The sequence below is a fragment of the Lissotriton vulgaris genome, chromosome 2_1 (genome assembly GCF_964263255.1).
Source record: "Lissotriton vulgaris chromosome 2_1, aLisVul1.2, whole genome shotgun sequence".
NCBI lineage: Eukaryota > Metazoa > Chordata > Amphibia > Caudata > Salamandridae > Lissotriton > Lissotriton vulgaris.
Window position 1 is genome coordinate 458421209 of NC_141687.1, and position 27804 is coordinate 458449012.

The 27804-nt window shown below is 43.3% G+C and overlaps 1 protein-coding gene across 1 annotated transcript in view; it reads left to right on the top strand.

The window, feature by feature from the left end:
* The first annotated feature begins 5941 nt into the window (after positions 1–5941).
* Positions 5942–27804, top strand: part of WDR75 (WD repeat domain 75) — a 155282-nt gene continuing 133419 nt past the window's right edge. The window contains exons 1-4 of the mRNA XM_086955353.1: positions 5942–6127; positions 17210–17339; positions 17785–17850; positions 19112–19211. Coding sequence (XP_086811479.1) covers positions 6039–6127; positions 17210–17339; positions 17785–17850; positions 19112–19211 — 385 coding nt within the window. The 5' untranslated portion in view covers positions 5942–6038. The remainder of the gene's footprint in view (positions 6128–17209; positions 17340–17784; positions 17851–19111; positions 19212–27804) is intronic.

Genomic DNA, 27804 nt, shown 5'->3' on the forward strand with positions numbered 1-27804 from the left:
GGTGTTCCTCGGTGCTCAGGGAACTTACAAGCCCCCCACTATGAAAAAAATTGCCCCCGAAATTTGCCCCCCGGGACCTAATCAATAGAAACGGACTTCTATTTTTTATTTCCCTTTTCCACCGCGTACGTATACCATACGCGTACCCCCCTGATTTTTTATTTAAAAAAAAAAATTGAGCCTAAAGATCCATGTACGACCCCCTGAGCAAGCCTAGAGGGTCAGGATGTTTCTAACCTGCCCCCTTTCCTTATTCCTCAACTTTGTTTTACTGTTTTCTTGTGAGTCGCTTCTAGCGACGAACAAGATGCCTGCCAACACTTTCTGGTTTGGAGTGTTCACGCAGTTGACAGCCAATCAGCTTACAGCTCGTGCTCGTAATTGTACGGATTTCTGTACGAGTGCTGTACTCCGTCTCTAGATATCAATATGATTTTACTTGTAATTTTCTAAGGAACTACTGAACGGATTTAACACCATTTACCAAAAAGCACAATCTGCGAACCGAACTCTACCTCTCTGCCGAATTTGGTGTAATTCCGTTCAGCCTTTCGGGCTGTAGCCCTGGCTAAACGTCCCTATGGAAAATTGCATGGGGAAAACACGTTTTGGAACCCCCTTTTTTCTCAGCCCCCACTTGACGAATCACCCCCAAACTTTCAGGGAAGGAGCAGAACCGAGCAGGCCATTTTCTTGGAGAAATTCACGAAGGTTCGTCCACCGACGCCAAAGTTATTCCAAATAGAATGTTGTGGATTTCCTATGGAAAGTAGGTCCTAACTATAACTACCTACTGGTGACCGCCAGTAGGTAATATATATATATATATATATATATATATATATATATATATATATATATATATATATATATATATATTTTAGGAAACAAAGGAGGCGGCACAATCAGGATATCTTTTTTCAAGCCTTATTTATTTCAAGACTTTCACCCCACCAACGCGTTTCAGCCTTACACGGCCTTGCTCACGGTTGGTTAGTCCCTCTACTGTGTTTCTATTTATACTAGCCCATAGTTAGCCATTTATGAGGCATTATGGGATCTGTAGTTTAGTTACATTTTCAGTGAAAAAAATAATAAAAGAAAAGAAAGACTTGGCATGCTTATAATTTTCAGCATTATAGTAACATTGGTATAGTGTTCTTGATTTTGGGTATAGTACCCTAGTCTTTTCATGATGTTTTGTAATTTGTCAAAAGATGTTCAGGGTATAGTACCCGATTTTCTTCTGAGGTTGATTAGTCCAGGTGAATGTGCAGGTCCTCTCCAAAGTTCATCCCCTTAGGGTGTTTGGTCCGGAGTTTGATGATCATCCGCGACTCCATTTGTCGCAGTCTTCGGACCACATCACCTCCTCTTTCCATTTTGTCCAGTACTTTTGCCCCAAAGAAATTGGGGCAAAAGTACTGGACAAAATGGACATCTTTTGACAAATTACAAAACATCATGAAAAGACTAGGGTACTATACCCAAAATCAAGAACACTATACCAATGTTACTATAATGCTGAAAATTATAAGCATGCCAAGTCTTTCTTTTCTTTTATTATTTTTTTTCACTGAAAATGTAACTAAACTACAGATCCCATAATGCCTCATAAATGGCTAACTATGGGCTAGTATAAATAGAAACACAGTAGAGGGACTAACCAACCGTGAGCAAGGCTGTGTAAAGCTGAAACGCGTTGGTGGGGTGAAAGTCTTGAAATAAATAAGGCTTGAAAAAAGATATCCTGATTGTGCCGCCTCCTTTGTTTCCTAAAATTGCTTGGGTCAGGATCCGACCCCTAGGCAGAGCACACACTGATGAGCGCGTCCAGAAGGCTGAAGGATCACATTGCATGCTGATATATATATATATATATATATATAAAAAATACATTCTCATGCCACTCTAAGACACGTAATGTTTTCCCACATTTCTCTGTAGGTAGGCGCTTTTGTGGGGTGGAAAGTCTGGAGCGGCCTTATCCATCCCTCAGGAGACAGGGGGGGAACGAATAACGCAGGGGAGGGGAAGAGAAAAATGGGGTTTGCCATTACATGGGGTTTGTTCAAAAAAAATTGGATTGAGCTGCTTGGGAAAAAATTTCACAAAAGGTTGGGGTTTTTTATGAGACAACTTAAGATATTTATGATGTCAAGTTGTTTGATTTGAAAGAGATAAGAAATTTACCTGTCTTCATTAAGTGGCCTTTTTTGCTATGACAGAAGTAGTAGCTTGTGATTATTGCGCAATGGTTATTGGTGGTTCTACTAAGCATTATGGGAAACGTAGTTTATTGTACTGTAAAATGATTTTTCATTGGCTGATGTTACAATTCTGTAAAGAAAGAGAAAGCATAAAACGAAGCCTCCGGTCCTGTAATAGAATTCTATCGCCCCCTCCATCGCGTAGAGGTGTCGCAAGTCGCCAGAAGGTGATGCTAAGTCCCTTGGCGTTTTTAAACAACAATGCCTCAACCGGATTCAATGAAAAAAGGCAGATACACAGGTATGTACACAACATTACAAGGCAGCAAAGAAAGGAGAGACTCCCAGTATTTTTCAAAAGTGCTCATGGCATCATATTAAAAATTCACAGTTCATACAGGACAGTTATAACAGCGCTGTGGACATTAAATGCGAAGGCAACCCAAGGGGGTTTTGTGCGTGTAGTGCTCGTGAAACAAAGAGTGACAGCGATAGTGACAAGTGGAAACACAGTGAGGGACGCAAGGTGACAAAGTGAAGAAAATAATATACAAAAACAATGGTTCCTCTACAATGATTGGAAGACATGAATCTGTTTGTGAACCAAAGTTGAGGGTGCGCAGTGAGTTGCGCTGTATGATCGGTCGACGGTGTTTCGATCCTCTTAAGTAAGGATCATCATCAGGACCGGGTTGCCATTTTAAAGGTGATGTTAGGGAGGGAGGAAGACAATGTGGCGTGGAAACAGAGATCAGGTGCTGTACGAGGAGGCGGCTGTAGATGGGGTTCAGCAAGTTTTTAACAAAGGAGGGAGGGAGAGGTTAAGTGTATTCGATCTCCCCTAGCAGTTTACATAAACAAAGTAGAATCCACTCTAGTGGTGGTAGCGGTCCCTACAATGGTGGGGAGCACACAGTGTAGTGTAAAATACCCATCACACACCAACAGGCCCCTTGGTGTCATGCTTCATCATCGGGGTCTTCGCACCCTTCTATGGGATGCGGCGTGCTACGACTTACAACTACGTAGGAGCACTTGAAGTGAACTATGTGTTGGTGAGTGTGGTTTTTTTTTTTAAGTGTGAGTAGTGAAGTGGAGAGAGGTGAAAGTTAAAAAATACATGGCTCATAGGGTAAAAATAAATTTTATTAAGCCCTCGGCTGGTATTGTTAAAAGGGTGCAGGGTGAGGTTGTTACTGTATTTAAAGGTACATCAACCTCAGAAAGTGCGTCGACATGACATGTTTCGGAGTGTGGAAACTCCTTCTTCAGGACGAGGGAGTGCACAAACCTCCTCACCTTACTCACATGTATTATAATCCAGAAGTCTGTTATATACCAAGGCAGGGTGGCCTCATGAGCCCTGCGTGGTATTGGGGGTAGTCTTCCGGCTCATATCGTCGGAGCCGCGTTGAGGGGATGACAGTCCATCTAAGCTTGCTGTAACCGTAGCCGCACTGAGCCGGAAGACTACCCCCAATAACACGCAGGGCTCATGATGCCACCCTGCCTTGTTATAAAAGTCTTGTTCTATTACCGCCAATTGGGCGCAACAGACTTCTGGATTATAAAACATAATTAGGAACATTACACCTAATTTTTTGTAGATTATATTTTTGTAATTAACACTTTAACATCTACACTACATGTGAGTAAGGTGAGGAGGTTTGTGCACTCCCTCGTAGAGGGGTGCGAAGACCCCGATGATGAAGCATGACACCAAGGGGCCTGTTGGTGTGTGAGGAGTATTTTACACAACACTGTGTGCTCCGCACCATTGTAGGGACTACTACCACCACTAGAGTCGATGGAGTTCGGCAGCCATGGTGGAATTTAAAGTGAGCGGCAGAGGAGCACTGGCGCAGGGTCGGATCACCGATCCACTGTGAGGCTCACGGATGAAGACCTTCGAGGCAACAGGGATTGCAGGCAGAGTCGGATCCCGATCCACTGTCAGTGTCCCAAGCAGGGTACACTGGAGGGTGAATGGCGCGTCTCTGAATGAATCCAGGAGACATTGGGTCGCTGCCGTGGAGTCCTAGCCTACTTGCCGGGCCAAACCGCACACCGGTCCTGATGATGATCCTAACTTGAGAGGATCGAAACGCCGTCGACCGATCATACAGCACAACTCACGGCGCACCCTCAACTTTGGTTTACAAACAGTTACATGTCTTCCAATCATTAAAGAGGAACCATTGTTTTTGTATATAATTTCTTCACTTTGTCACCTTGCATCCCTCGCTGTGTTTCCACTTGTCACTCGCGCCGTAACTCTTTGTTTCACAAGCACTACGTGCACAGAGCCCCCTTGGGTTGCCTTCACATTTCATGCCCACTGTGCTGTTATAACTGTCCTACATGAACTGTGAATTTTTAATATATGATGCCATGAGCACTTTTGAAAAAAAACTGGGAGTCACTCCTTTCTTTGCTATCATCGTGTACATACCTGTGTATCTACCTTTTTTCATTGAATCCGGTTGAGACGTTGTTTAAAAACATATACTTACCAAGATCTCAATCCGGTCCATGGGTTATGCTCCTGTTGTTCTTTACTGAGTTCCTTGGGGCACACAAGGCAGGAGGCGGGCACGGCACACAGGTAACCGTTATGTGGCCTTGTGGCAAAGAAATCCACTGGCGTATACCATGAGAGTAAGTGAAAGCGCAGACAGAGCCACTCGCTATATATAATTAAAGATTAATTGCTGCAATTAAGTAAATTGGGCGCTCTCAGACCATAGGAGTGCGCTAAAAGTAAGAATTCTTGATACCCTTCACTCCCAAAAGAATGTTGAAATCATTCCTTGTAAACTGTTGAAATCTTCCTCGAAGTCCTGGACTCTAAATAAATGTTCATCTTGGTCGTCGGCAATGTGAGGAAGTAACACCCACACAGAAAGAGTGTGGTAATAAGTAATTTACTGAAGTCCAGTAGTGACTGGAAACGTACCATCCACCCACCACGTCAGGCAGCAGTAGCTGACTCATCAACATTTCAAAGAACGCCAGGTTCCAATCATAGCATCATAACAAATACAACATCCTAACTACATAATGTTACTGCATGAGTATGCTATTTTAACTATACAGTAACCAATTCTACAATACCACACGTACATTTTATAAGGAAACGATGCTTGAAAAATAAATCACACGTTAACTTCATGCACATAGTTTCTAGAAAAATGTTAGTTGCAGAAAGCGAGATGGTCGCACTCTCTAAACGTAAGGAAAACTAATCCAAAAACCAACGAGAGGAGGGACACTCACACAGAATGTATCCGTGCGGCCCTTCTACACCAAACATAAAAGACGGACATTTTGGAATGTTGCAACTTTTCGTGACCTATGATGGTGTACCAAAAGGTTAGTACAGCTATCTTTCCAGCAACAGCTAACGGTAATCATGTATAGAAAAGTTCCGCATACGTGACTCACAAGTTTTGCAAAATTAAAATTTTCATTGCTCAAAAATATAAATAGTCTAAATGGCTAATATCGCCCTTTAGTATTTCGAACAAATACCATGATAAGATGTGTTTTTCTATTACCTACTTTGACGTACAACATTAAGACACTAAACTGGATCATTAAACACAGAAAATGAACGAATGTAGTTATGACCAGCCGATTTAGTTCTTATTACAGTCATGCGAGGCGCCGATCCGTAGTCTCTTTTTTGTTTCCATGTCACTAGGTGCCTGTCATCCGTAAACTGAAGCCAATGTGGGTTCCATGACGGCTGCTGATGACGTAATTGCAGATGGCTGCCGTACCGGACCCGCATGGTTGATGGTTGAAGAGTGAAAGGACCCAGGCAAAATGGTTGCAGCAACTGCAGATATACGCGTTGTGCGATGCGGTGGCAGTAGACTCAGCTTCAGAAGATCCTTGTTTACCGCTGATTCCAGGTGAGCAAATTAAAGAATCGCTCTGCTAACCAGAGCTAAATAATTGCGCTATTGGTAGGGCACAATTACTTCTGTTTATTTAAACGGTGTTCTGTTACTTTGTTCAGTACAGTAAGATGTTCATCTTTTTGGTTTCCTCCGATTGCGTATCGTCCATTTCTCTGAATGGATTCGTTTTCCGTTTCGAGGCGAAAGCAGAGGTAAATTACGTGGTTTACTGGTCGGAGATCGCGGACACCAGAATTATCTCAGTTCGCTAAATGTGGATGGGATGTTGATGTGAATATTACTTTATTGCCATGAGCCATACATAGTTCTAAAATCTGTCAACATTTTTTTAACAGATCCCATTTATCATCGGCACGACATATATTTTTTTAATTTAAATTTCGTAAAATCGTTTGCCATTGCTAAGTAGTATTGGCAAATAATATTTGCAGAGCTAGAAAGTCTGATTTGGCAAAGCCAAAAGGCGATGCCGATTGGATTTGATCGACAATGCCTGATGTAAGTTTTTTTTAGGCGTTTTTTTTTTCCCCATTTGTCCTTCTGCTGTAAACATCGGTCACATTTCAGCTCCTTAGCTATTGGTGCTTCATTTTGAGGTCCATCAGCAAGAAGGAGTCTTAGAAGCCTGGCAGTGTATCACCACATACCATTGATCACTGCATCCATGTTGATAATCTAAGACGGGGGTTCTTCGATCGGCGGATCCATGCCATGTTTTTAGTTTATCCCCATTTTTAGATAAATGTAGTTATTTTCAAGATTTGGTATGGATCCATGTTATGTTGTGTAATTATGTCATGTTGCTTTAACCATGCTCGTTCTACATTCTGCTCAGAGTGTTTCTATGTGCTGTATTCCAAGGTAGTCAGTTACTCCTGACTGCTAACCTGTCTGGCTGTGTACCTGCTCTGCTGTATGCATTAAATCTACTTTCCACCTATTTCAAGTGTGGCTCATCAATTCAACAATTGGCGACGATCGGGATGATTTTCTTAACCTGTGAACCGCTTTCAAGGTAATTCCGACCTCCTTAAAGGTCGAAACCACAAGTGGAGCAGAGACGACGTTACTTCACTTCAACAACGCTTTGAGGACAATAATCATTCTTGCGCACTACAAGCCTGGTGAGCGACGCCTTATTTTTATCCTAAAACTATAATTCCAATCCTTATTTTGGATATCTTGGATGCGCTGCTATATCGCGCTCGAGCGCTTACCGTTACTCTTCATTACGCGCTTCTAACGCGCGTGTCTTCAAGCTTGGAGGTCCTCGCGTTGCATCGCTGTAACGTCATACGTTCACTCAGAACGTGACGCATCATACGGTGCGTGGCGGCCATTTTGGATTGGGCAGGCCTACTCGTCAAACGGAAAAAAAAAACGGAAGACGTTTTTTTTTGATTCTTTTTCCTATATCGACACCCACTAGTCGGATTTCCATTGCGGTCACAGGTAATCGCTGCTTTAAGCCTCCAACTGAACGTTTTGCCTAATTTGGAGACATTTTCAACAATTTCTGCAATTTCTTCACTTTATGGTGGTGAAGAGCGGACAGTGTGTAGAAAGATCCTGTTTTCACTGAACAATTCCACCAAACTGTACACCTTACGGATAACTTTCCTTTGCAATCTTCTCTCATATTATTTAACTCATTTTTTTTATTCTTTGCCTTACTTCACACCAACATGAGTCAACAAACATTTTCTCTGAGTAATCCTCAAGAATTCTGGTGTAAAGGTTCTGAACCAACGCTAAAATGGCTAGAATGGAAGGACTACTTTCTCAATTATATTGACACTGTAGATTCTGATGGGAAAATGTCTGCTGATCAAAAGAAACGTATTCTTTTACACTCATTGGGTCCAAAAGGTCTTAAATGCTATAACCAAATGAACAAGCCTATTGTGGGGGGAGGTGATAGTAATGTATTCACTGTGGCTCTATCCAATTTAGACAAATATTTCTCCCCGAAGGTTTGTATGGGTATCACGCGTTACAAATTTTACCAAAGGAAACAATCTAAAAATGAGTCTGTGGATGACTACGTTGGTGAGTTGAGAAAAATGGGTGATGATTGCGCCTTTGGCGGTTTACTTGAGGACTTAATTCGTGACCAGGTGGTAATGCACGCTAATAATCCTGCAATTCAGGAACGTCTTTGGATGAATGGGGATGCTTGTTTAGAAGATATCCTAGCCTTAGTTCGTAAAGCTGAGTCATCCAGTAGATGTGCAAGTGCCTTAAAATCTGAAAATGTCAGCAAAGATGTTGTGGCTAAAGTGGATGCTAGTTCAAAAAGAACCGGTAATTTTAAACAAAAAGGTGAAACATGGGCAAAGCCTAAGCACAGTGTTGAATCTCCCAAATGTTATAGATGTGGGAGTTTCGAACATTTGGCATTTGCAAAGTCTTGTCCTGCAAAAAAGAGTAAATGCGGTGCGTGTGGACTGTATGGTCACTACACCAAAGCATGTAAAAGGAAGACAAAGACTGTCAAATGTATTCAAGAAGACTTAGTTTCGGATGAAAACACGTCTAGTGATGAGGACCAAGCATCTGACTGCGCTGTAGTTTTAAAGAAAAAATTACTCCTCAATATCAGGGATGGTTGTTTACTTGTCGATAACAAACCTGAATGTTGGATACATATTGGGGGTGTGCGCATTAAGGTCTATGCTGACTCTGGTTCGCCTTATACTATTATAAACGAAAATGTATGGCGCAACACTTTTATTGACAAAGTTGGTTCAAAACTGTCTCCTTCGGATATTGACCCTGAAGGCTATGATGGTGGCAAAATTGACATAGTTGGTTTTCGCTGGCTGAAATTTGAGTTCAAGAACCGTAAATCTTATGGCAAGTTATATGTATCAAAAAAGGGTCCATCTGTTTTAGGGTGGAAGGACCAAGGGGATTTACACATTATTCTTGACCCCAACTCTGTGGAGAAAGTTTTGGTTATGGATGAGGGCACCAAAACCGGTGAGGAACTATTAAAAAGATTCCCTGCAGTTTTTTCTAAGACAATTGGCAAGTTGAAAGACTTCGAACACAAGATAATTTTGAAGGACTCTGCCACTCCTAAGATCCATAAAGTTAGAAGTGTGCCAATAGCTCTGAGAAAAGACGTGGCTACAGAACTTGAGAGATTGGTTTCATCCAACATAATTGAACCGATCGAAGCATCTGCTTGGGTTTCCCCTTTGGTGGTCGTGAAACGATCCAACGGTAAATTAAGGCTATGTGTGGATCTTCGCCACTTAAATGATAACATAGTGGTTGACCAATTTCCCCTGCCAAAGATCAATGAGATGTTAGCCTTGCTGGACGGGGCTAAATGGTTCACTACAGTCGACTTATCGTCTGCGTACCATCAGATCCCTTTGTGTAGAGACAGCAGGAAATACACTGCTTTCATAACCCCACAGGGTTGTTACCAATTTAAAAGGATGCCTTTTGGGTTGGCTTCGGCCGCAGCTGTTTTTCAGCGTTTAATGCACAGACTGTTTTCCACTGTAAAAAACACCAAGTTTTTTCAGGATGACATCCTCATCTTTGGTAAGGAAAGGGCTGATCACGACAATACCTTAAGTGAGGTTCTGAGCATTCTCAATGACAAAGGGTTAACTGTTGAATACACCAAATGCACCTTTGCCAGTGATCATGTAACTTACTTGGGGCATGTCATTGACTGTAATGGTATTAAACCTAAACCCAATTTAGTTGATGCTATCAGGTGTGCTCCTTCCCCCAAGGGAAAAGATGATGTCAGATCCTTTATTGGCTTAGCTGAATTCTGCTCGAAATACATTCCCAACTTTGCTACCAGAACATATAACATTAGACAGTTGCTAAAGAACAAGACAAAGTTTACTTGGTCAGTAGAATGTGAACAAGATTTTGATGACATCAAAAGCTGCATTGCCAACATTGCTTCCTTAAAGAGTTTCAACCCTGATGCTCATTCTATTATCACCACCGATGCCAGCATTAAAGGTTTGGGTTCTGTTTTGTCCCAAGTTGGTGTGAGTGGTAAGGAGCAAATTGTTGCTTACGCTTCAAGGTCACTTTCTCCCACAGAAGAAAAATACTCAACCATTGAAAAAGAAACTTTAGCATGTGTATGGGCTGTTAATCACTTTAGAGCTTTTGTATGGGGTACCAAGTTTACTTTGCGCTGTGATCACAAGCCACTACTCAGAGTTCTGACCACTGAAGGTACTGTTAACACTTCTGCAAGAGTTGCCAGACTTGCTATCAAACTGCAAGATTTTTGTTACAATGTGGAATTTGTTCCTGGTAAAGAGAATTGTATAGCCGACTTTCTTTCAAGAATGCCTAAGCAACTGGATGAATGTGAGGATGAACTGTGGAACTCCTTTCAGGTAGCCTATGTACAAGACATGGATGGTGCAGGCATTTCGAAGCATAGGTGGGTTGATGAATATGCGAAAGATGAAGAACTGTCTTTAGTTAAATCCCATCTAGCTGGGTCTTGGCCTAGGAAAGTGGACTGTAAGCATCCTTTGAAGCCGTTTTGGGATGTTAGATTGGATTTAAGTGTTCAAGATGGCAGCATCTGGTTTGGCGAAAGAGTCATACCTCCCAAGATTTTGCGGCCCTCCATCATGGCTTTATGCCATGAGGGGCATTTTGGTATAGTCCGTTCTAAACGTACAGTTAAAGCCTCCTTTTGGTGGCCAGGTATGGATGCTGAAATCGATCAATTTGTTAGGAACTGTAAGTTATGTCAAACTGCTGACAAATCTCTGGTTGTCTGTAAGCCTCCTATGGGCAGCATGACTGCACCTAGTTCTCCTTGGGAACATTTAGCCATTGATATCATGGGTCCAGTTGGCTGTGAGCAAAAATACATTTTGGTCTTGATTGACTTATTTTCCAGGTGGCCTTGTGTAAAGGTTGTGAGCAAAGCTGACACCACTTCTGTTTTAAAGTTTTTAGATACTTCTTTCACGTTGGAGGGTATCCCCTCAGTCTTACTCAGTGATAATGGTGTCCAATTTACCTCTAATAAAGCTAAAGAGTACTTTGACACACTTGGCATCAAGCACAAGACTACTGCTCTCTACAATCCAAACAGTAATGGCATGGTTGAGCGGTTTAACCGCGTCATCAAGAGTACTATTCAGATGTCTGGTGGGAGTAAGGACTGGGAAACTCAAGTTTTAAAAATGGTCTGGTCCTACAGAACTTCTATTTGCGAGGCTACTGGTTTTCCTCCTTTTGTACTTATGCGTGGCAGGAATCCGCGTACCAAGTTTACTCCTGGTTGGTTGTTTAAGTCCTGTGTAGTAGATTGGTCTGAAGATGTCGTTAAGGAAAGAAGCCAAGCTTCTCATCTTAAAAGTAAAATGTTGTACGACTCAAAGCACAGGGTGAAAGATGTTAGCTTGGTTGTTGGTCAATGGGTAAGGGTCAAGAAACCTGGCAAGCCTTCCAAGGAGGAGAGTAGTTTTTCTGAACCTTTGCGAATTGTTGAAGTCTTGAACAATGCTGTTCGCCTTTCTGATGGGCGTGTTTGGAACCTCAAAAGGATTGCCAAATGTCCTCCTCCTCAGGTTGTCCCTCCTTGTCTAGTTTCCCCTCAAGTGTCTTCTGATTTGTTTGACCTAGAGGACTTGTTTTGTCCTAAAGCTTCCAGTGCTTTTCAGGCGTCCGACACTTCCAGTTGTCCTGTCTCTGACATTTCTGGCCAGGTTTCACCTGATTTGGGTGCTTCCACTTCTTCTAATTCTACTGGTGAAGTTCAGGTTCAGGCTTTCAGAAACCCTAGGCGTGAGAAAAAGCCTCCCGTGTGGTTAGCTGATTACATTTCTGAGAATTTTCCATTGTAATGTTTTTTTTTCTCTCTCTGTTTGATGGGGGGTGGTGTTGGGCATTAGTTATACTCCATTTTCTTTATTGTTCAAAGGGGGATGTGTTATGTTGTGTAATTATGTCATGTTGCTTTAACCATGCTCGTTCTACATTCTGCTCAGAGTGTTTCTATGTGCTGTATTCCAAGGTAGTCAGTTACTCCTGACTGCTAACCTGTCTGGCTGTGTACCTGCTCTGCTGTATGCATTAAATCTACTTTCCACCTATTTCAAGTGTGGCTCATCAATTCAACAATCCATCTGGGCCCTCCGGGACATAACTTCGGAGAACCCTGCTCTAAACCAGAGCCACCTTTCAGCCTGGTGCTTTTTCACTGCACCATTTCCAAACTTTGGGATGATTTGGGAATGGGTGGCATTGCAGGCATCTCCGGCACCCTGCAGGGCTGAAGTCTAAAGCATCCTGGGCTACCTTTAGCAGTGACAATCCACAGTGCCACAAATGGGGATGCACTGCGTCATGGCTGGCCCCTGTGGTAGCTCTCTCCCACAAATTAAGTATGATTGAGATAAAGCACTGTTTGGGGCGGTGTTGTCATTAAGAATAGATGAGGCAATGTGTGTCTAAAGATTAAAAACAGCATTTCAAATACAGCTGACTCGAGCAGGGATTTCGAGATCAGTAAACTTGGAAAACCATGAAGGGTTATTACAATATTGACATGCAGTACAGGAGGCGAAATATGATGTGTAAATAAATCGGGCAGAGGATGTGGACATCAATTGCCTTAAAGGCTCCTTTGTATTTAAAATAGATACAGAAATTAGCATTCCTCTGGAGTTCTTCAAAAACAACTTTTCAAAACAGAACAAACAGTGCACATTTTGCTGAATGTCATGTCAATGAAAAATATAAACACACAAAGGGGCAGATTTATGTTAACTGGCGCATCCCCCCCCCACCCCCCCCCCCTGCGCAGGAACGCCTCCTCCTAGATGCGTCACGTTTAAATAGGGCGCATTGTTTGCGGCGCTGTTGCGTCAAATAAAGTGACGCAATTGCGACGCAAGGGCATCATAAATCTGCCCCAATGAATATTATGAAGTAGGAGCCATACAAGTTCAAGATGGAGTCGAGGCCTAGTTTGGTGCACGTCAGAAAAAAAATAGTTGTATACATTATAGCATTATTGTTTCAATAAGTTCTATCAGTATTCAAATAAGATTTAAATAATTTACACCATCCCCTATCTGATTAATAGTCTTCACCAATATTCAATTTTTACATTCATAGTACAGTGTACATCAATTTTTGTCTTTTTCTTCTTGATTTTCCTTGCATCATAAGTTCATCCCACGCTTATGCTTTAATGTCTTCCTTTCAGCAAAATGTGCACTTTGTTTTTTCTGCCAGATCTTAGATCCTTTTGTGCTTCACAGGCACATTTTGCTGCTTCTCTGACTAGGTATTTCAGTTCATCCGTTTCAATTCATGGCCCATTTCTGTAGATGAATGTTATAAGGTTTTTCCTTGTCCTTCTCCTGTCCACCCTGTCTTCCTTCCTTGTTCAGTCTGGGTTCACTTAGAATGAGCATTGATGTCACAGGATGTGGTGTGACTGATGTGTGACAGTTGATTCCCGACTGAGCTCAAGGAAACAGCTCCTGGTGGGGCCTTCATACCATTTTTATCTTGGCCTACCTACCTACCTTCCACCTCTGTACTTTATCTTCAATAAAGATACTCACTTAGAGCAACTACCTGGACTCCTGTGAGGTATTTACTTTCAACAATGAAACTATACTACAACATCGCAATAATAAAACACAACCAACCCTTTACAGTGCGGCTATGGCAAAAGTTAACCAATTAATTACAACAGACCTACAACAGCAATTGACCAATAACACAACTTGTGGTCATGTCTCAAAAATCCATGCAAAAATTCACAGTAACAACCAATTGCACTGCGATTCCTTTGTGAACTAAATCAAAGCAATGACAGCCACAACAAATCACACACACAAAAAATCAGTCTTGTCTGCTTAACCTTAATAAGGGGCAGAAATAAGTTGTTGGCAAATCCTGCAAAATAAAGAAGAGCCAGTGCATTTGCAGCGCTGTCAGTCATACAAGGGCAGATTCTTGGTTAGTAGGAACCCACCCTCAATTGGCATGTTTACCCAATATGTCAGAGAATAAACACCAACTTAAGTAAGTATAATTAGAACACATACAAGTCCAGGGCTCTTGTTAATTAAGCAAAATCTTATCACAAAGTGTGTATGTGGCACATCACAAAACACAGTACCACTTTTAGGAGATGTTGAACAATCTATCTAGAGATTGGATTTCGATGAATCCCATTATCTTAACCAACAAATTACATCAAAATCCAATATCTTTCACCACAAAAACAATATGAGCCTCTTCTCGCTGACCAACACCATCTCTTTAAAATCACAAATGTGACATCACAATCCGATCCCACAAATAAGGCGCATAACCAAAGATCTAATTTGAAGTGTAATTTAGGTCTTTACTCAAACATGCACTCTCAAAATGCAAAACACCAGTGCACTAACAAAGTGCCATATTACCCCACCAAACATTCCACTCTATGAATACTCTCCTTCCCTCAGTAGCAGCTGTAGAGCTCTGGAACCATTCAAATAATCCAATTTAGGCTGGTGATAAAAATCGGGAAATGCATAACAGAAACCAAAATGATCTAAATGTTTACATTACAGGCCACAAAAAAATCTTTCAGATAATATGATAAGATGGAGAGCTAGAGAATAACTCTTTAAAAAAAAAAAAGGGGGGTAATTGGTAGATCACTAGTTTAATCCAATATATATGTTCTGTAAGGACCATAAATGTTCACTTTTTATGCAATCGTACAAATAATTGCGTAGTATGGGTAAAAAGGTTTGCGGTTGACAATATCGGTTATGGATCTCAAGATGCATCGTAGAGGTCACTGTTGTGACATGGCCAGGCAATTTTACAATCCATTTATTGGCAGTGCTCCTGAACATTGTCTCTAATGTTTACACCAGTTTTCTTTTACAGACTGATCTTTTCATGACGACGACAAAGGCTTTGTAAGTTGTTATGGGTGAAATGCCGTCAACACCAAGGGCACAATATTGAATGCACTATTTGTGTTAGATATTAATGAATTTAATTAAATACACAAAGTTATTGATTTTAGGCAATTGTTCTCTGTATTGTAGACCCTCTGTACTGTTCTTATCTGACTTTTACACATGCTCACTGAGCACAATGAAGATGCAAGTGTGGCTCAATGGTTATAGCGGCAGACCCTGATGCAGAGGTCTAGCCCGGGACCAGGGTTCAATTCCCCGCCTCGGCGGGTCTTGGGCTCAAAATTTCACGGACCTGATAATTCTTGAATCAGTGCCTATTGTAATCATAGAGTCCCACTCTGCAACTCTGGGCAATAGCTTGCTTAATCTCCACAACGGCCCCCACAACGCTAAGGATGCCTGGCCTTCACCCTGGGGGTGCCCAGGAGTGGACGCCTCACAGGGAAATCCAGGACGGGTTCCACAGCGGTATTCGTACAATCGCCTTGAGACCCTTGCGGGTGAGTAGTGCGCTATACAAGTATTAATTTACATTTACATTTTACATTTACATGGTGTATCTATAACCGTGTATGGTTCCACATCACGTTTGTATTGTTTCACATAACTATCCTACTATAAAAGTAACATTTATCTTACATTTTTTTACGAAAAATGGAAGGTGCACCGATTCCATAGGGGAGTGTGAGCTGTGCGCGGAGGAGAAGGAGTTTGACTGCGTTCTCCCGCAGGCTTTTGCTTCCACCTGGGTGCACAGACCAGCATGCACCCGCATCCACCATGAGCTCCTGCCATAGCCAAACAGGGGGGGGGGGGGGGTTTCCTGCCCCCGGAGCAGGAATGTGGGTGAGAGCTAAGCAGAGGGGCGTCCGAGATAGTCTAGGCTGGAACTAATCGACTGGATCTCTGATTGTGAGGCCTCAAGATGGGACTTCTATAAGACATTTTATCTAGCATACAACAGAATGAGAATGCCATAACTGCAATCAATGCTTTGGAACTCTTATTGAGGAGTTATCAGTAGAGATTCAACCAATATCCCTCCAATTTTCGAATTTGACAGGACTGCTGCTAATTACCAATTTTGCCCTGAAGAAGTTCTTTTGTAAAGAACGAAACACGTTGGCTGATACCTGACTTCATGTCTTATTATAAAGAATAAAAGTATTCCAAAAGACTTCCTTATTTACGTTTGGACTCCTTTTTCCTGGTGCACCTTCCATTTTTCGTCAAACTTTCTTGTGTGGATTCCAGTAAAGCCCAACTGAGGCAGGCTCCAGAAGTGTAATGCAAAGGACATTTATGCTCATTGAACAGGAATTGATGTGCTGAACCAAGGGTCCGCCACAGAGTTTGGAGCTTGCTATATACATTTATCTTTAATGTGAATTATTCCTTTGGAACCCAGTTTTTTTTTTTAAATTTTTTTTATTGAAGTTCCAAAAATTATACAAAATGAAATCGCAGTAAAGTAACATAAGTAACACAAATATTGACATGAGATACAGAGGAAAATTACAACAGTAAAAAATGGGCAAGTTATATTAAATGTTTTGTGTATACACTCATATATTGTGTCCCAATAGGTTTGTAAGGTGCGGCATTGGAACAGCATATGGGAAAGGTCGCCATCATGTGTGTTGCAGTTCCAGCACGTAGGCCTCTTGCTGAGTTTAAGTTTTTAAAGATCTTTTTAGGGGTCCAGTATGTCCTGGTTATTAGCATTTTCTTTATTTGGGATAAAACTCGTTTTTAAAACATTTTTTAAATTTTTTTTAGAGAAGGCAGTTATATGTATCTTGTCAAAGTGGATTTCTCTGGTGTTTCAGATTTTCATTTTATCTCAGTTTTTATTATGATTTTAATGCACCTCATTCCAGGTGATTATTGGGCAGACCTCACCTTTACTTTTGTTTGTGGTTATTAAGCAAAAGTATCCATTGAATAACTAACTGTAACTATGACAAACAGCCTGGACTTCGTATAGTTAATAAATGATGGGCGAAAAATAGAAGAGGCTTTTAACATACACCTAGAGTGTTCTCATTACACACTGGTGCTGTAAATGTTTCAACACGAGAACTGAATTTACTAAATGTATAATTCATTGTCTTCTTGGTAGGTATCTACTCTGTGTCTCTGGAGACTACATCAAAGTATTCAGCACAATTACAGAAGAATGTCTACACGTCTTGCAGGGACACTGCAATTTGGTAACAGGAATTCAGCTCAACCCCAAGAATCACTTGCAGGTGAGTCTGACTTTTGCTCCCACCATTGTAAATAGAATACATTGAAGAAGCAAACTGTTTGACTAAGTTGTAGCTTAAAAATTGTTGGCGTACAGTAACTTATGTTTTGGTAATTTTGGGAAGTGCTTCTTAATTCAGGTTAATAGATGAGCAGGACTCTAATTTTCTTGGTAAGTTGTTTAGTTTTATTTTCATTAAACAGTTGCACTACTTGTATGGTTCCCCTTTTTATGGTTTTTTTTTTCCTGGCAGTCTTATGTGGGCATGCCACAGCTTGAAAATTAACAGAGGAATGTTAAAGTTGGAGTAGAAATTAAAGGAGTTGAAAAGGGATGGTGGTGGGAAACAAAGTGTGTTCAGAGTAACAGCAGTCATTAAAGGTGATATAATAAACCCAGTTATTTTATTTTTCAGTTTACACATTTTTTTAAACCTTTTTTTCCAGCTATATTCCTGCTCACTTGATGGCAGCATTAAACTCTGGGACTTCATGGATGGTATTTTAATTAAGGTATGAGACATTTAGGTTTATCATGGTAAATGATGAGTTTGACTCCGACTTCTTGTATGTTTTACAGGTTTAAGAGATGCAAGTAGAAGTTTTTCTTCAACTATATTTGTACAGCTTATCTGCATCACTCTTATTTGAATCTGATATCCGCTTTCACTGTTTTTCACACACTGGTGTTACTGCTATACGTTGAGGCCAAACAGTCTTTGTGGCAATCTTGGCCTTAGTTTTCGTTTTATTGTGAGACTCTTTGAGTTTGCTGTAAGAGTAATTGGAATTGAGAATCTCAATTTTCTGAGAATTTGAATAGACTGTCCCCCTATTGTCTTGCTAGTTCTCTGTCTATTATTCAAAGCCTTCGATTGAGTTTATTAGCTTATCAGGAAGTAATTGGGTGACTGTTTTTACTAGTCTAAGGGCATTATTACAAGTACGGCGGTCCATAGGATCGCCGTACTCACGGTGGGGGTCCGACTGCCACCACACGGTTTACCCGCCTGCAATATTATGCGTGTGGCGGTTGAACCCCCACAGGACCGATGCGCCCGCTGGAGATCCAGGATCCCGCGGAGGTCGTGCCCTACAATATCCTGGCAGTTCTACTGCGGCGCCGCCGGCCAAATTATGAGTTGCCCTTTTCATGGTGGTGATCCTGCCATGAAAAACAGTCACGGAAAGGTGACTAAGGGGGTCCTGGCAGGGCCCCGTGCCACTTTTGGGCCTGGGGGTGCATGCAGGAGAGGCAAATGTTGTGTGCCCCTGTAATTGTACCCCAAGTTTCTACACAGTATGACATGCATGCCACATCGTGCAGGAACGTGCAGCAGGCGCTGTCACAGCACCCACCCGACCTGTATTCAACTCTGAATCCGGTGAGCTTACCGCAGCTTTGGCGGTCCTTCAGCTGATGAGCAGTGGTGCCGTCAAAGTTATAATCTGGCCCTATGTTATAAATCACACATTTGTTTCAAAGGAATACCTCCTACATCTTAAAATATGTTATCCTTGGTAAGGCATTCTTACCTAAACACCCAAATATTTATCTGTGTTTGTATGACTCAAACTGGGGTGTTAAGAAGAAATCCAATTCTTCTTGAATTGATTTTTATTGTATATGGATTGAATACTATTGCTCAGGCAATAGGATTACTTTAGTGAGCCGTATACACTAGCAGAATTGACATTTGAGAACCTAACCTTTACTGTGTGCTTAAGTTAATTTTGTTTCTTTAACAAGTAGCTTGTGTTATATCTTTCATAGACATTTCTGGTTGGATGTAAACTTCTTGAACTGTACACATCATCTGCTGCAGAGGACTCTGTCTTTGCTATCTCCTCGCAGGATAACAATGAAGATTCAGGTAGGAACATTTTCTGAATGGCTGTGTTGGGCCAGATGAGTCGCTGATATATTGTATTTTTTTCCTTTTTGGGCTCTCCTTGTCATGATTTTCTTATGCTGGTATTAAAAAACAAAAATGTTTTTTAGCTCCTACTCCTTACCTGTGATTTGCAGCGCAATGTAGCATTTAGTGTACCACATAGGATCTTTTGTATGCAGTCTTGTGGTGTGTTATGAGTGATTTTCTTTATTTTTTTTATAAATTGAGAATTCACAATTGTCTATTTCAACTATATTCTAGTGCCGTTTAACAAGATATTGTGATTGGTGTAGCTTGTCTTGGTTACATTATGGAAAATTGGGTTGTGATCATGTCAAATTCTTGTTTGGAAAATAATTTGGGGTACTGGGCTGTTACCTATGGTCCAGTAAATTTAGGGGGCGTTACAGGTAGGGCAAGGGCAGGGACCAAAAGGTCCCTGTCCTGGGGTGAGCACACCCCCTAGCCTGCTCCTCTCCTGTGGAAGGGGGGGCAGGAGCCTAGCTGGGATTGGGCAGGGCTCCCCATATACAAGATGGCCGGAGCCAGGGGTCGTGCTTCACCTCGCCTCCTCCACCTGAGGGGTGGAGTTGGCATAGGTTGGCACGCCCTCCTTCCTGACTTAGTTTTTCCCGCCAGTCTTCCAGCCAGAGTGGGGGTAGAACGGGTGGGGGGGCCAGTTGCTGGGTTCAGCAAATGGTCTGGAAAAGCTCTCAGAGGCGGTATGCCTTTGAAGCTTACCCCTGTCCATCTTGGGGGAGGAGACATAGCACCTCACCCAGGATGTGCATTGTTGTCTGCACGTAGGCACTCAGCCTGCAAGGGCAGTGTGTGGGTGCCAGGGTACAGGGCCCCAGAGGGTGGCACAATAAGTGCTGCAGCCCTAAGGGGTCTTCCCTGGTCACCGTGCCCTGGGTACCTAGGGTACTATCTACTAGGGGCTGACAGGTGGCCAGAGATGCCAATTGGGTATTTTGTTTCAGCATAGCGCTTCTTTTTAGGGAAGGAACACATGACCTGGGTACCTGATTGGCAGGGACCCAGGGCACACTCAGTCAAAACATCAGCAGTTCAGAAAAAAATGGGGGCATACCAAGGCAAGAAAGATGGCACTTTCTCACAGGAGTTGTCTGGGGAAAGTGCTGTCATGGTTTTCACCCTTCCTGCAGAATCTCTCAACGCATTAAACTAAGCAACTTACTCTCAGACTCCTTGCCAATGAGGTGTAGAGTCCCTCAATGGTCGACCGTTTCCCCCCCCCACACTCTTTAATCTATATAAGGAGCTACTAACTTAACTCTAACAATCGAACATTGCATACCACATGTACGCAGACCACACACTACTATACTTAAAGATGACTTCGTTCAACTAAATAACACTCTTGTCAAAACTCAGTCCTGGTTCTCCCAAAACATTCTCAAGCTGAACTCTCTGAATAAAGAACTCCTTTTTTTCCCTGCAAAACAGCTCCACAGTTATCCAAGATTGGCTCAAGCACCTAGACACCCTCAACTGCAGACCTACCATTGTCTCCACGAAATCCCTTGGAGCACAATAACCTAAACATGATAGCTCACATCAGTGTTACCATGCGCAGTATGTCATTCCAACTAAGATTACTGAAGAAATTGAAACCATATTTGCCACCTCCAGACTTCAAACAAGCAGGACAATCTTTGATGGTCTCAAGGGTAGAATACTGTTCAGCAGACCCTGTCTTGTCTACCCAAACTGAGAACAGCTCTACTCAAAACGACCCTAAATGCTGCAATGAGATTGGTAACAGGCACTAGACGCTTTGACAACATCACCCCATCGCTTAGGTATCTAGACTGGCTTCCCCTCGAGGCAAGAACCCAACTGAAAATTGCTTGTCTCACACGGTAAACAACCTTTACAACGCAACTTTTACAACGCAGTGCCTTTACGACGCAACTTTTACAACGCAAACCATTATAATGCATTGCGCTGGGGGGCGCTCTAGGATAGGGAATAGGTTTCATTTACTATCCAACACCTACCCTACTATCCACGGGGACTGGAGTTGGAATAGTAAATTAAACTATTCACTATCCAGAGCCCGAAAGCACTATGCGTTGTAAAGGCATGCGATGTAAAAACCGCGTTGTAAAGGCATGCGTGGTAAAAGTATGCGTTGTAGCGTCATTCATCCGTCTCACACACACAAAGCATTACATTTTAACGAACCAAGTTAACTGGCAGAAAATATTCGAATCACAGATTGCAGCCGCTACCTAAGAAGTGCAAACTCCGGCTTGAACCTCTTGGATACAGAAAACAAAGAACGTACATACGCTCCTTCACTGGATCGGCCCCAAGGATCTGGAACGCCTTACCACCCAAGGTGCGATCAAACCCATTGACTCACATAAAAAACATGCATTGGAATTGCAATAGGTCTCGCATTAGAAAAGTTGAAGCTATTGGTCTTGTAAATGACAAATATTTTATTTTAGTGTTGGTTTTTAAAATAGCTAAATTGATAGCTTTGTCATTTACAATGCCAATAGTTATAACTTTGGCGAATGTGACAGCTATAGCATTTGTAATGCAACATGTTTTGTATTTGCGTGACTTAGATGGCAGCTCTGGTCGTTATGCCACATCTCTAGAGAGATGTACGAAGTACTGAGGAAGACCAGATAAACTGCACTTCAATAATGATGTCGAAATTAAGTTAGTACCTCTTTGATCGTTTTACTACAAAATTGTGAAAATTATCAGACTCTAGTTCAGAACAGTTCGAATTTAGCTGTAGGACAAGGCAACCCAAGAAGTGCCAGTTGTTGTGGTGGCGAGTGATGCTGTGGCGTTCAGTGATGCTGTGGTAGCACATAGTGATGTTGTTGGTGGGTGTGTGTGGGGGGTGTGCGTGTGTGGGGTGGGTGTGTGTGTGGGGGTGGGGGTGGGTATGTGTGTGTTGCGTGTGTTGGGGGTTGTGTGTGTGTGTGGGCAAAATGTATTCCTGATTTAATTAAATGTGCAGCAACCGACTAGTCTGTGGGTAGAAGAATCGTGCGGGATAATTGTGTGCAGGGAGAGAGAGGGGAGGTGGTGGCGGCTGGGGAGGGGGAGGAGAAATGCGAGTAAGGCTGTGTGTGGGGGGAGAGAGGGGAGGTGCTGGCGGCTGAGGAGGGGGAACAGATGGCGATGGCTGGAGATTACACAGACGGCGGCCTATAGCTTAGCCCTGGCCTTCACAGTATTACTCTCCCGCACAGCTTCCAGACCTTGTCCTCAACTGAGTGGCAGCTTCTATACACATTTATCACTCTTGCAATGAAAACTATGCTCCTGCGAAATTAAAATAATGCAATGTTATTCATGTAGTTTCAGGCTTTTCATATTATGCTTGTGACAGGAGATTCCCAAAATTATATCATTACGTCATGGAATTCTATGTCGTTTGCGGCAAGCTTTGACACGGAGCTCCCTGCACCAATGTGAACGGTCAGAACGCAAGCAGCTGTTGCTTGTGGCACTTGTGTTTTTGCGCTTTTTTTTCCAGTGGGAAATGTGCCCTTATATCAAAAATTGCACTTTATGCTAAAATAGAGTGATGGAGTTAAGTTTCATGTAATTCAGTGTAACTTTCCCAAAGTTTCAAACACCCCACTTGTAGCGTAGGAGAGCTACACATTATTAAGAGCAATTAAGATGCATTAGCGGGTTGCGTTTCTGCTGCAGAGATGTTTGTGCAAAAAGCAGCTACGGAGTACGATCCCCAAGAACGCTGTCACAAAACACGCTACAAAAGAATAAAGAATGAGTAAGTTGTGTCAAAGCACAGCAAGTTCTTAGCAGAGCAGACTGGTGTTAACGGTCACAAGATTAATCAAACCGAAGTTGGGCAAGTATAGCGCTTACTTGGATGTGTAGCCCGGTTAGGAACCAGGAGGGTCGGATTGCATATCGTCCATTTCGGCATACTGAAAGAAAAGCACAACAGAAAAAAATTGATACCTTGAAGGTTTCACGTTGAGCCCAATTTGTAGAGTCGGTCGGGTACAACATGGAAACACATTGCTTGAAACAAGATGGAGGGCATTGCTGTTTGGAGGGGGGAGGAGAAATGCGACACGGCCGCAGCAGGGGGCGGAGCGGGGAGAGTGGCGATGAGGAAGAGACACGGCCTGGCGGCCGTGAATAGTGTGAAGCAGCAGGGGCCTTTGAAGTGAAGCTAAGCTTCACTTCAAAGGTGTGGGAGGCGTGCGCGGGTTGCGTTTCCGCTGCAGAGATCTTTGTGCAAACAGCAGCTACTGAGCACGATCCCCAAGAACGCTGTCACAAAACACGCTACAAAAGAATAAAGGATGAGCAAGTTGTGTCAAAGCACAGCAAGTTCTTAGCAGAGCAGACTGGTGTTAACGATCACAAGGTTAATCAAACCGAAGTTGGGCAAGTATAGCGTTTAAACGTAGGCGGGATCATGGACACATACTGAATGGTACACTGGTTGACTTTTTACCCCAGCGTAGTTTACTAACATTGCGACGTCAAATCCAAGAACGGCTCAGAGTTGCTAGACGAGTTGTTCATTCATCTACTTGGCCACAACCACTGTTAACTATTCTAAAAACTTGGATGCGTAGCCCGGTTAGGAACCAGGAGGGTCGGTGTGGCGCCTCGGGGCTGCCCTGTTGTTGAGCGTGGGTGTGGGCGAGGCTACAGTCCCCTCAAATAGATTGACAGACACCGGTAATCTGGGTAACGCAGGTTTTATTAGCTTAAAGGTTCGTTTTCGGTGTATGGTTTTCCGATAGTATGGTAATGCTGTCTCAGCCTCTTCTGTGAGCATTTGATGACGCTTCTCGGCCGCCGATCTCCGCTCGTCCCGGTGTATTCTGGGACTGGTGGTCCTAGCCTTTTCCTCCACGGTGTCCTGACGTCTCGTCCGTGTAGGGAAGAAAGACAACAGCGTTTTAGCTTACTGTTCAGCCTAATAGCACAGGGAAGGGTGTGAGGGTTCACACGTGCACAACTCTCCGTCTAGGGTCTATGGTGCTGGGTAGTGAGGGAGGGGTAGTGCATAGAATGTGAGAGAGGAATTACTTTGGGGGTGTAACCCACTTAAAGCCCGCCCAGCCCGAAAGCTGTGATCGTACCTCTGGTAGCCACACTTCCCTCGAAGTGTGGCTGGGCGAAGAGCCTTCCTGTTGGCCTCCTGGCTTGTCGGTTTCTGCTTCCCTCAGCTTTCTGCGTTCCGCGCTCCTCTCTCTCTCCTCGTCTCTGCCTCCTTTCTCCGATGTTCGCTCTCCTCCGTTCTTGTCTCTGCCTCCTGCCTCCGATGTTCCTCCGTCTCCCGACTTTGCTCCGCTCCTACTTCTTCTTCTCTCCTCAGCTCCCACCTTTCCTCCTTCTCTGCTCTCGAACTCCGCTCGTCCTCCGCTTCTCCTCGCCAGCCGTCGCTCTCCCCTCCGTCGCCTCCGAGTGTAAAACACACCTGTGAGGGTTCCTGGGCGGCCTTTACCTGAGCCGAGGGGGCGTGCCCTGTGACGTTGTCTCTGTCCAATTCCGCCCAATTAAAGAAGCAGGACTCTCCTCCTTCCTCCGGATCCGTGTCGTTCAGTTCTTCTGTGTTTCTCCAGGCCCCAAGAGAGGTGAGACAGGTAAGCCTGGCGGACCCGAGTCCTCTCCGTCAGTCGGATTGCATATCGCCCATTTCGGCATACTGAAAGAAAAGCACAAAATAAAAATTGATACCTTGAAGGGTCACGTTGGGGTGCTGAAGAGCTTGGCTAAAAGAGTAGCACGCAACACCATGCAACGTGTGTGGCTGGAAGTAAACAATGATGCACAGCAATGCCCTCCGTCTTGTTTCAAGCAATGTGTTTCCATGTTGTACCCGACCGACTCTACAAAGTCACGTAAATACAGTGGCCAATTGGAGGAGCAGGCCTTGAGGACAGCATGCATCTTAAAGGGGCGGTGAGCTGCTGACAATAGACGCATGGATACCATAGTGAAAGTAGCATGGCAAGGTGCGCTGTTGAAAAAAACATACAAATGTTTTAAAAGTAGATTCAGTTGAGCCGCCCAGCACAAAAGTAAGGTGCGCAGCTGGCATGTTAAATCTGAAGTACGTTGCGTCACATTGTAAATGAAAATACAATATTTAAAGTTAAAGTGCGACGTCCCGGTGAGTGCTTTTTTGGTCAATATAAAGCAGCTACACAGGAGTTGCTGCTACCATATTTTAAGTTAAAGTGAGATTTTGCGGCATGCCCTTTTTGTAAATATAAAGCGTTCAATAATGCGCAATGTCCAAAGCAGCTGTAGCCAAGGAGGGGGAGCGGGCGTGTGCGGTGAGCGCTTTTTGTAAATATGAAGCGACCAATAAAGCACAACATCCAAGCAGCTGTGCCCAACGAGGAGGAACAAGCTTAAAGCAAAAAAAATGGAAGCAAAGAGAAAAAACCGAATACGAGCGAAGAAAGGAAGGGTGCAGGAAAGGGGTGCTTAAAATAGATACTAGTTTTTAATTTATTTTAATTTGAAGTTACTACTTTCTGTTGCATCTGGGTACATGGAGCTGGAATGTTGTGGGGCTGTGATCTACCAGAGTGATTTGGAATGTGTTCATGCAGCTGTGGGCTGCCGGGCTTGTTACTGCATCTATCTTAATAAAGCTCTTTCATCGTTTGCCAATCTGTGTAACTTTACTTCGTGGAAGAAGGATATTTTAGTGGCGACAAGGATAGAATAAGAGGGATTCGTTTCACCAGCCCGATTCATGAGATCTCATGACATGTCTAATTATCAGATTTCCAAGTTGGCAGAGTAAGATACCGGAGCAAATTGACAAAGATTGCGGCGTCAATGTGCATGCACATGGTTGTTCTGGCAGGCACACAGTACATGAGAGGGACCCTGTTTAGAGGTCCGCAAGGTGCAGTGGTCTGATTAATACGCTGAAGTGCGCCGAGTGCTTGTTCATCAGAGCTGGCGGAATGTAAGCTGGTGGCTGTGTGCGTTCCCAACAGTGCCGATGAAACTGAAGCGGCGGTTCGGTCAAAAGTGGGTGGAAGAACTGACTTTTGCCAGATGAGTGTTCCCCCAGCAGTGCCGGCGAAATTGAAGTTACGGGGGAGTTACTAACTGCAGCCAGAATGGCAAATGACTTCATTCTATGAGCAACTTTAAATGTGAAACAGTGCTTACTGGGAGCCTGCCGTTCGGGAAGGGCAGCAAATTGCTTACAGCATGTGAAACTGAATGAGGGCTAAGTGGCTACAGTGCAGTAGAAAGTTAGAGAGGACTACGTGGTTACAGACACAACAAGTTAAACAGGTTCAATAAGGAGACGCGGCCTGGCGGCCGTGAAACTGAAAGCACGGCCGGCCGGGCGTGAAAGCCTTTGATGCTGCAGGGTGTGGAACGGCACCAAGCTGGGCAACAGATGGCTGGCGATTTGATGCTGTGCACGCGCATTTTAGGTCAATGCGCTTGCGCATTGACCTAAAAGCGCACGGGCACAGCATCAAATCGCCAGTCTAGGTACGGTCTGTTTAAGCCCCTATCGTCGTCTCGCTCTACTCAATGCGCATGCGCATTGAGAGGCGAGACCTAAAAAGGCGAAAACGATCCTAACAAAAAGATTCCTTTCATAGTCTTTCGGGGAGCCTCTCTCCAGGCCTCAACTATAGTCACTACGTCAGCAATATCTAGATTGGTCAGCAGCTCTTCTTTACAGGAGAACCCCACTCACACATTGTTCCCCTGGGTACCTGAATAGTTTCATAGCAGCAGCAGAATACCCACCATGAAGACTCTAGACCAGTGCCTATTAATGGAATGACAGGCTTTTAGTTTGATATGTTTCAACACCCCATTGTTCCTTTTACTTTTGAGTCCCGAAGATCAGAGCGCATGATACCTATAATGTACCGGTGGGAAACCGATTTGCAATACTTCTGTCCTTAGATGAGATTGATTGACTTTCACCCATAGCTATCCCAAGTAAAATGTCTGACCATATCAAGACAGTGGCTGATGCATTAGGCTTTAGCCCCAGGAGCGATTCTATGGGAATAGCGGATGCGCTAAAGAACAAGAGCGAAATCCAATATGAAAATGTCAGTCCCACAGCCACTATCCCCAACTGTATTCATGAAATGGGATTGGGGACAAGTGGGGAGTAGTTTCTAGAGACTCTTGCACTTTCTTCGGTAGCACCTGCTACGATTAACGAGTATATTGGCAACGGGAATAGTATCTCGATCCTATTTTGGAACATAGCGGGTCTGCGATCCAAATTGACCAATCATCTTTGGGACGAATTTGTGGGGAAATTCAATGTAGTTTGTCTGCAAGAGACGTGGACCGTAAATGAAATACATGTAGCTGGCTAAAAGACCTATCATACTCCCGCTATACCATCCACATGTGGGAGGCCTAAGTATCTCTGTTTCAAACGTGTTAATAACACTCAAAATATCCTTTGTAATTTCGGAACCTAACTATCAAATTGTGCCACTGAGTTTGGCTAAACGTAAAAGTGTTCTGATTTTTATAACCTCGCTCGGAAGGATCATGTATACGGAACTTA